Below are 10,249 nucleotides of genomic sequence, written 5' to 3' on the forward strand. Positions count from 1 at the left end.
GAGAAGGGGGGGGGGGGGGGGGGGGATGGGAAGGATGAAGGGTGAATTGTTGACGTTTCAGATTGAGACCCTGCATCAGCACAGAGAGTGGACTATGATCTGAAGGGGAGCTTGGAGGTGATATTTCTCATAAGAGCCAGCTGCACTTGCCCTTGCACACGGTGAGTTGATCCAAGACATCTTGTAGATGGCCTGTGGTCATCTCGTATGTTGCTGATGGAATGAGTGAATGCTACAGATGGCTAAGGGAAGACAATCAAGGAAGACATCATGGTATTGAATGCTGCAACTGTTGACCACGGGAGTTACTAGACTCCCGTCGGGTCCCATGTTCACACGGGAGGGCTGGTTCCCCGACGCAATATTCCACCTCTCCACCAATTCCAACATTGGTGGCCAGTGAGGGGGGGGGGGGGGGCTTTCTGGAGCGCTGGTATGGGTGTTGTTGGCTACAGGGACTACTGGTCTCCAGAGGGCTAGTATGGACATTGTGGGCCAAATGGATTCTTGGGGTGGCAGCCCAGTCCCTCAAGCCTGATGTGCTGGCAGCTCACTCACGGCTGGTGGGCTGGCAGTTGACTCACGGCTATTCCTTAAAATTCCATTTCAAGCAGAGTGCAAGGCCACCAAATTCAAATCCATTTTCCTACCATTTCAAGCAGGGTGCAAGGCCACCAAATTCAGGTTCAGTTTCCTACCACTTCAAGGAGGGTGCAAGGCCACCGAATTCAAGTGCAGTTTCCAACCACTTCAAGCAGGGTGCAACAACGCCACATTCAAATGCAGTTTCATACCATTTCATGCAGGGTGCAAGGCCACCACATTCAAATGCAGTTCCATACCATTTCAAGCAAGGTGAAACCACCATAAAACCGCACAATGTTCAGTGGACATTCAGTGTGTTCAGTTGATTCAAAGCTCAGACAGTCGTGACCTCTCCCTCCCACATCATGCAGCGACTGCATGCACACCCACATCTCTGTGTTTTATAATCCCTCCCCCTTCCACCGGAAAAGGTGTGGCCTTCATGGCGTGATTAACAGGAGAGAGATTCTCAACATTTATAAAATACTAATAACACTTTTATTTTTAATTGATGGGAAGAATCCTCTGCACCTGATCAGCGGAGGGGGACTGAGTAAGATGGGCAATAATCACAGCCGTAAGTGGTAGCATTTTACCTAAAATCAATATAGTGCAAACAGGAAATTGTCAAGTTTAGGCAAACAACCCTTTGCAGTGCCTTTTTACTTCAACCCAAACAACCATTTGCAGTGCCTTTTTACTTCAACCCAAACAACCATTTGCAGTGCATTTCTACTTCAAACCAAACAACCATTTGCAGTGCATTTTTACTTCAACCCAAACAGCCATTTGCAGTGCATTTTTACTTCAACCCGAACAGCCATTTGCAGAGCATTTTTACTTCAACCCAACCATATTTTCATTTTCAAACCATATTAAGGGCACTCACAGTTGAGTAGACATGTGTTCAGTGTTATTCAGAGCTCAGAGAGACGTGGCCCTCTGGCTTCCTCCATCTTGCAGAGACTGAGTGAGGCACACCACTTCCTGGTTTTATAGTCCCTCCCCCGCCCTCCAGCAGGGGCAGCAGAGAGAATGGTGATTAAAAAAAAACCCATTAATATCTCTCTGATTTTTCATCGTTGGGAAAAATCCTCTGGTCCAGGAATGCGGAGGGGGGCTCTGAGCGAGGTGACCAAAAATGACGGCCATAGTTAGCGGCGTTCTCTCAGAAATCGCAGCACAGTGAGCCAAAAGCGGTCAAGATCAGAAAAATAGGATGGCCGGGTTACAGTTTGCCAAGAAATACTTAAAAGAGCAACCACAGTTCTGGAGAAAAAGGTCTTGTGGACAGATGAGACGAAGATTAACTTACATCAGAGTGATGGGAAGAGCAAAGTATGGAGAAGAGAAGAAACTGACCAAGATCCTAAGCATACCACATAATCTGTGAACCACCTGCTCAAGTTCAAACAAATGTTTCAAACATACTGCTAAAGCAACAAAGGAGTTTTTCAAAGCTAAAAAATTGTCAATGCTGAGTGGCCAAGTCAATGTCCTGATCTGAACCCAACTGAGCATGCCTTTTATATGCTGAAGATATAGGATATGCAACAAAGTACTAAACATGACTACTTTCATTTATATGACATTGCTGTGTCCCAAACATTATGGTGCTCTGAAATGGGGAGACTATGTATAAACAAACACTGCTGTAATTTCTACATGGTGAAACCAAAATGTATAAAAATGGCCTTTATTGAACACATGTGATTTTTTTATATTACAAATCTCAAATTGTGGAGTACAGAGACAAATAAATAAATGATGGGTCTTTGTCCCAAACATTATGGAGGGCACTTCTTCTTCTTGCGTATGGTATGCACAGCCTAAAGTTGTAGGACAACTTGTTGTATTTGATCTTATTTGATTGTGCACGCCAGGATGATTGCATTCGTTGAAACAGGGCGGACCACGTGATGGTTGCAATCTTCCACCCCATGGAGGGCACTGTATCATCACAGATCCCCACCATCACGTCTTCATTCTGCTATTATCGGGCAAAAGGTACAGAAACCCGAAGCCCCACACCAGCAGGTGCAGGAACAGCTGCTTTCCTGCAACTGTCAGCTTCTATAACTGACCTGCACAACCCTAAGCCTATCTCGGTAATGGAACGCCTCTTGCGCGACCAGGGAGTTGATTATTAATATTTTTTTTGCCTAATGCACTTTTCTTTTCTTGTAACAGACTTGTAGAATGTAAGTGTATTTTCCGTATGTTTTCATGCGCTTGGTTGTGTCTACGTGCATGATTTTCATAGATTTTGTACCTCAAATAAAACCTATGATCTTTGAATAAAACCGGGCCCAGTCTGAAGAAGGGTTTCGGCCCAAACGTCGCCTATTTCCTTCGCTCCATAGATGCTGCTGCACCCGCTGAGTTTCTCCAGCAATTTTGTGTACCCCCAGTCCACACCCATTCGTCGCTCGGGAACCTGTTGCCCTCCGGATGTTTTACTCGGCGCACCAAGCCACTGGAGGTTGGAGTTGCCGGAAGTTACAGGCAGGTGAGCAGCTTTCGCCCGGATTCGCCGCCGACCCTCGGCACCGATCGCCGTTGTGTGGCGATGAGTGAGGACAGAGCTCGCCCTCAACCCCCCAACTCCCCGCAACCAGTACGGGTCCGTCTCGTCCTTCCCCGCCCAGGGTCCCCTTCATCTCCCTCCGACTCCTCTCCTACCCTCACGCCCGGGCCCGGCCCCTCCTTGCCACAAGCTTCCGCCCTAATTCCAGCAGCCTCTCACCCCACATCACCCCATTTGTCAAGACCTTGCCCTGCTGTAACTGTTCTTGCCCTTCTCCCTAAAAGCCAAGTTTTCCAGCTCCTCACCCACCCTCTGACCAAATGGTGAGAGTCTGTTGGCCGGTTACAATTGCCCCTCTGCCCAAAATCCAGAGCAGGGTTTGTGGGTCTTGCCTGCAGCAGGATTGAAGGCTTTTGTCTGTTAACCACCCTACCATTACCCCCTCCCCACCCCACCCCCTGCCCCTCCAGCTTGCTTGGATGTGGCCAGAGTGGTGTTTTGAAAGCCCTGTATGTTGAGCACCAACCATCACATAGGTGTGTGGGGTGAGAATCAGAGGTGCCACCAGAGTGAGACCCTAGAAATCCCGAATGTGGAAAAAAGGGGGTTGGGTGATTCATTCGGACTGACCGGTTGATATCCGACTTGGTGAGGCACTCTTTTGTTGCTTGTAGTCTTACCTTGCACAAAAACAAAATGGTCAGTCGACAGCTTTCTAAACCAAATTGGGAGTTGATGCAAATAGGAGTGATATTGAAAAAGATCTGCTTGCGTTCAATGCCTTTCACTGATGGTGAGGCACAGAATGTTGACATATCTTGTTTGAATAAGGGAAATAAATAACCAAACGTTTTCTGTTTTGTTCTCTTGCAGATCCATGGAGCATTGCAAGACCAATAGGAAAAGGCTGCGTGGAGATTCTGTGACAGATCTCTCCGAGTTCAGTCGTCCTGTTCTCAGTGAGATTGAGGAGCTGTTTAATAAAAAAATCACTTTTCAGAAGCCGCATGGCAATGAGTGGACTCTGCCTGATGTCCGAGATGTCCAGACAGGGCAGTGCCAGCGGTCCAAGAGGCTGGAGTCCCTGAAGGAGTCGCTCAACCTGGTGAAGAATGAGCTGAGTGACAAGGAGCTGGAGAAGTGGCATGAGCACACCAGCTTCACGAACTGGTCTGGGAAGGTGGTTCCTCACGTCAGGAGGACCATGAACGCTGAACTGTGCACGCAGGCCTGGTGTAAGTTTCACGAGATCTTGTGCACATTCCCCCTGCTCCCAGTGGAGGCCCTTCGCAACGGGGAGCTGAACTCTGTGCACCTCTGTGAGGCTCCTGGAGCTTTCATCACCAGCCTCAACCACTATCTGAGGTCCAACCAGATACCCTGTGACTGGAGCTGGGTGGGGAACACTCTCAACCCCTACCACGAGGGCAACGACACCGGCATGATGATAAAGGATGACCGGCTGATCGCAGGTACCCTGCCTTGGTGGTACTTTGGTCCCGAAGACACTGGTGACATTATGGACCCGCAGTATCTCCAGGGTCTGACAGAGTTTACGCGGAACATGAAGAGCATCCACCTGGTGACGGCGGACGGCAGTGTGGATTGCCAGGACAATCCTGGTGAGCAGGAGGCTCTGGTGGCCCCCTTGCACTACTGTGAAGCCATCTCCGCCCTGAAGCTGCTGAGCCCTGGCGGCTCGCTGGTGCTGAAGATGTTCACCTTATTTGAGCGCTCCTCGGTCTGCCTGCTCTACTTGCTCAACTGCTGCTTCCACGAGGTCCACGTCTTCAAGCCAGGCACCAGCAAGGCGGGCAACTCGGAGGTCTACGCTGTCTGTCTGGAGTACGCAGGACAAAGATCGCTGGGGGGCCACTTTGAGCAGCTGGTGCAGAGCTTCGGGCCGGAGGTGGTGGGGGAGGCTGTGTTGGCCCGTATCCCTGTCCCGCCCTCCTTCCTGAGCCAGCTGGAGGATTGCTGCCACTTTTTCCACCAGCTCCAGACCGGCACCATCCGGGAGAATCTGCGGCTCTTTGGGAAGACAGACTCCCAGGTGGCCAGTCTGCTAGCGGAGAGACGGGACTGCGCCGCCAGCTTCTACCTGAATCGGTTCTGCCTGCGCCCTCTGGCCCGGGATGCCTGGGTGTTGAAGGGGCCAGGGGCCGTCCGGGGACTGTTCAGCAGGCTCTTGGCCCAGGGCAGGAAGCAGCATACCGGCTCCTACAATGAGAGGCAGGAGCTGGCTCGTCAGGGCTGGCAGCAGCGGGTGCGCAGAGGGTACCTCGGACCTGATGTGGACGGGCACTGCCAGCATCCCCTAGAGAATCCCCACATCATGCAGGGAGCGGAAGGGCACCCCAACCTACTGTCCTGGTACGTGTTGGAGGGCCGTGCTCTGAGCCGGCTGGCTAGCTCCCCCTTCTGCCAGTCGTGGCTGCTGCGGGATCTAAACGAGGCGCTGGTCACGTGCCAGGCTGCACCCGTTGCCCACTGCCCCTCCTGCTGCTTCTACACTGGGCAGCAAGTGCTCACGCAGCTGGCCCTCATGAGGGAGCAGCTGGGCGACCTCACGGTGATGCCGTGCCCGCCCTGGGAGTGCCTGGTGATTGGGAGCCTGGAGCACTATCCAGCTACAAAGCAGTCCAGTGGCGTCCAGCTACGGCAGTGCCAGTCGGTGCCCCCACCCCCTGCCCGCTGCACTGAGCTCCATGATGGGGACCCTGGCTACCAGTGGTGGCTACTGGGGGCCGTCCTGGAGGCGGTCACAGAGAGCACTGAGAGCGGCGCCCTGGTCCTCCCCCTCCTTTCCTGCTTCACCCGCTTCACGGCGGGTTTGGTGTTCGTGCTCCAACACTGCTTCCGTGCCCTGTCCTTTGCCAGCCCCACCTCCTCAGATGCCCTGGGGCACCTGGCCGTCCTCCTGTGCGTAGGCTTTTGCCGTCCCCCCAGCCAGCTGGTGGAGTTCCTAAGGAGGATGCGGGACCAGCTGAGCGAGAGGCCAGAGCCCGGGAGCGAGCAGTCCCGGCAGGTTCTGCAATTTGTGCCCATGGAGCTGCTACTCAACGGGCCCCTGCCGGAGTTCCTGAGTGCGGTCAACCTCGCCATCACCAAGCAGAGACTTCACCTGGCGCTCCAGGCCACCACGTAGATCAGCGTGTTCCGGACTGCACGAGGCAACCACACTGCAGCATTGGTCCGCTGGAGCAGCTTGTCCGCCAGCATTCACCGGAGGCAGAGGCGCCCAGTCACAAGGGAGTTGCACGGCAGCTTCGACCAAAGGGGGTCAGGGTCCGCAATGGTCCTATGACACAGTGTTGGCTTCATGGGGCAGACTCACCTGAAGAGCTCAGAGGGCAGCGTGCAAGGTGTGAATGCAGGCTGACTAAGATCACAGAGCTGGGCGTCATCGTAGGGCTCTGATCCAAGCTGTCAGATATTTAGCCGAAGGACATTGGGAGGGATGGGGGAGTGTTCCACCTTGTGATGGGTGTGCTGCCTGGGAATTGCCTGAAAAATGTGATGATGTGTGGGGATGCTGAGCTCTGTGCTGTTTGCCCTGTGGAATGAGGAGTCTGATCAGTCATTGTGTTTGTGTAAATAATTATTTCACGCACAGGGGACCACATTGCACCACGATGTGACTCTTGAGCCAGGTGTGACTTGGTGATGGTGTTAGGAGCAGGGACGGCTGTAAACTTGCCAGGGACTCTCTTCCACAAATGAGCGATTACATTTTGGAATTCATTTATTCTTGTGTTTCAAGTCCAGCAGATATGTGAAGGGCAAGCAATGTGGGAAAGTTGTGTCCAGCTGTCTCTAGGATTTCATCTCGGCCACAAATTGGGAATCACTGGTTTGATTTATCTGACTTCCTTTCCCCCCATTACTCCAATGGAATAGGAAATGACTTTATAGGAATTGAGTGCGTGTTTTACCAAATGATAGAATCTATGGTATGAATTACAAGCCTTGCAGCAGTGAAATTACTGTCCTGTCTCTCATTATCCTTGTTTCATGTACAACACACATGCTTAGTGTGCACACCTATGCAGCACCATCCCATTCCAACTATTTGTATCTCAGTAGTAACAGCTGTTATTTTTACAGTTTAGTGGGGCTGGTGAGGTCTGAGGTGCATACCAAAAGTCAGGATGGTTCCTCTTCACTGTGTGAGTATTGTTCAACATTCCTCTGCAGGATATGGGCCAAACGCAGGTAGGTGGGACTAATGTAGATAGGACATGTTGGTCGATGTGGGCAAGTTGGGCCGAAAGGGCCTGTTCCCATGCTGTGGCCACTACAATTCCCATGATTAGTTGTATAGCAGTGATATGATCATAAGTTATAGAAACATAGACCATTCTGCCCATCAAGTATACCCTGCCATTCAATCATGGCTGATCTACATTTTCCTCTCAACCACATTCTAGTGCCTTCTCCCCATAATTGCTAACTTATGTACTAATCAAGGATATATCGATATGACATCCACAGCCATCAGTGACAACAAATTCCACAGATTCACCACCCACTACTAAAGAAATGCCTCATCTTTCCAAATGTGCGTCCTTTTATTCTGACGCTGTGGCCGCTGGTCCTAGACTCTCCCACTAGTGGAATCATCCTCTCCACATCCACTCTTCGAGGTCTTTTAGTATTAGGTAAATTTCAATGCGGTTTCCCCCCCCCCTCATCCTTCTAAACTCCAGCGAGTACAGGCCCAGTGTTGTCAAACGCTCATCATGTGTTAACCCAATCATTCCTGGTACCATTTTTGTAAACCTCTGGACACTCGCCAATGCCAGCATATCCTTCCTCAGATATGGGGCCCAAAACTGCTCACAATACTCCCACAATATAACATTTAAAACATTATGTTTAAAACATTAAATAATTATTTTAGAAAACGTTATCTTCAGCCCAGTATCTGGCGCACCAGCATCTGGTGTAACAGTTTATTGTCTTGCCAGAAAATGCCAGTGCTAAACTTAAGGTGCATAATGTTAATCTTTAGCATAAAGAGCGGGCCATGGCAGGAGTTGGAATAAGAGCCACGTCTCGTACTGTGGTATCGCTTGTGCTGACCTTATGAGAACACTGAACAATGCTAATTTGATTTTCGGAAGCAAGATGTTTAGTCAGAACTAACTCAGAACAGAATAATGAAGCTTCGAGAGAGGAAGCATAAATATTTCAGGATGTCGGGCCGTTCTTCAAAGCCACGTCATCTCCTGTTGTGTAGGACATGCAACTGCAATTCTATGAACACCAAAACCATACAAATTGCTCCAGGCCAAATGGAGGAACCGGTTTTGTGATTGAGAAATACATTTTGGCCACAGGGCCGGGGATTCTTTGGAGACAGTTTGAGTTTATCTGCGATCCAAAGGGCAGGAGAAATGGATGATGTTTTGGCAGGGAATACTGGTGGTTGGAAAGGGATGATGCTCAAATGTGGTAGAGACTAAAACACTTGTTTGGTTGCAGGTATCTGAAGCTTGTGATCCTTGGGGGAGAGATAAATAGAAGAGCAGAGTAGTGTTTGCTTCTTTGAGTCTGTAAGAGAACTTTCTTAGTGCAGAGTTTGGGTTGAGTAGCACAGATGAAAACCAACTAGACTATCGGTCCTTTGTCAACTCTGTGAAATACCACTAATTTGTTTTCCTTGTCAGTCTGCAGTCCATATCAGTGCTGTCTGAATTGCTGGTTGTAAGGGTAATCTGCCAGGCCAGTGCATGGGGATTCTATTGGGATACTGAGCACTTTATAGAGAACACCAGTATCAGATAACCAGCCCTTCCAGTTTGGGTTAGAAGGGATAATTTTGATAGACGCATCAAATGGTGATATTAGCTCAATTTATCCTATCTGCATGGATGCAGTCTGGCCTGCTGTGTTTCCCAGGAACTTCAAATCAAAATACTCAGTAACTGGGAGTTTGTTTTGGGGTTTGAATAGCCAGTGATTACTGATGAACCATATAAAGATCGATCCCATAGTGTCCAAGAAGATATTGATGTCCAGTAGTGGTTGGGATATGTCTGGCACTGGATATGGCTTGGTAGCACCATGATACCACTTGACTACATGAGAAATGCATTCTGTGAATGATAAGGGACCTCTTTCTTATTGTTTATTACTTTAATTTGTTTTATGTATTATAATTTTTCGTTTTTTCAAAAGTGCACTTTAACATACCCTTTGGAGCTGAAAAGGAAATCAGTAAATCCCGCGGCCTATGGGAGATAAATATTCCTTTGACGTTAATGTTATTGGTTGGAGAATGTTTTCATCTGAAATAAAAATGGCTCTATATTCAGAGATTGAAATAACCATGTACAACTAGTTTTGTTTGTATGGAGAACCATTAAATGTCTTCAGATTTACACAAGCCAAGTTTGATTTGATTTTTTGTTGCTCCCTTGACTGGGGTGGCATTTCTATCGATGAATAATGGTTTAATCACCTTGCTGCTCCACAATGAAGCTATCAATGTAGACACTCTGGCAATGACAGCACACATTTCGATGCTGAGTAAAATCCTTCCTGTACTGTCCCAACGAACACTCCAAGAGCAGGTAAAGTATCGATATATCAACTAAGTATCCTCTCCAGCACCTAATAGTATACAACCCCAGCAGGTACATATTTTTTGGAAGGTTGTTGGTTGACAAATTGCTGGTGTAGATGAATGGTAATACAAGTTATAGAGTTGTACAAGGCACAATCCAGGTGACCAAGATGCATCATCTACACTAGTCCTACTTGCCTGTGTTTAGGACATATCCCTCTAAACTTTTATTATCTATGGACCTATCCAATTGTCTCTTGAATGTAATATTGTCTGCCTCAACTAGCTCCTTTGGAAACTCGTTCCATATAACCAGCACCCTTTGTGCGGATAAAGTTACCTCTCTGGTTCCTATTCATTTTTTTCCCTTTCACTTTAAACTATTGTCCTCTGGTTCTCGATTTCCCCAACTCTAAACAAGTCTTACATTCAGTGATTAACGAGTGCAGATTAGAATCGAAGGTTCACAAAAAAGCTATCTCATTGCAGCTCATGATCGAAGGAAATCTTCGGGCCGCTCTAAGATCATCCCTCATCGGGGGCGAGGGGGCTCTTGGCCTGAAGCA

At 48.9% G+C, this 10,249-nt stretch overlaps 1 protein-coding gene across 2 annotated transcripts; it reads left to right on the top strand.

Annotated features, from left to right (window-relative positions):
• Positions 1 to 1,653: 1,653 nt before the first annotated feature.
• On the top strand, positions 1,654 to 9,503 carry cmtr2 (cap methyltransferase 2). Of its 2 annotated transcripts, none has more exons than XM_055648743.1 (2): positions 1,654 to 3,094; positions 3,986 to 9,503. In XM_055648743.1, the coding sequence occupies exons 1-2, from the start codon at positions 2,949 to 2,951 to the stop codon at positions 6,258 to 6,260; spliced, it is 2,421 nt and encodes an 806-aa protein (XP_055504718.1). In that variant the 5' UTR covers positions 1,654 to 2,948; the 3' UTR covers positions 6,261 to 9,503. The 2 variants fall into 2 exon arrangements, with proteins under 2 accessions (XP_055504718.1, XP_055504719.1); XM_055648744.1 differs by lacking the exon at positions 1,654 to 3,094 and adding an exon at positions 3,117 to 3,760.
• The last annotated feature ends 746 nt before the right edge of the window (positions 9,504 to 10,249 follow it).

This window comes from Leucoraja erinacea, chromosome 17, assembly GCF_028641065.1.
Source record: "Leucoraja erinacea ecotype New England chromosome 17, Leri_hhj_1, whole genome shotgun sequence".
Taxonomy (NCBI): Eukaryota; Metazoa; Chordata; class Chondrichthyes; order Rajiformes; family Rajidae; genus Leucoraja; species Leucoraja erinaceus.

What these genes read in the sequence shown, in the direction of transcription:
- cmtr2 (XM_055648743.1), top strand. Translation starts at nt 2,949, where the DNA reads ATGCTGCTGCACCCGCTGAGTTTCTCCAGCAATTTTGTGTACCCCCAG. An exon ending in TTGCCGGAAGTTACAGGCAG is followed by an intron (nt 3,095 to 3,985) that starts GTGAGCAGCTTT and finishes GTTCTCTTGCAG; the next exon opens with ATCCATGGAGCATTGCAAGA.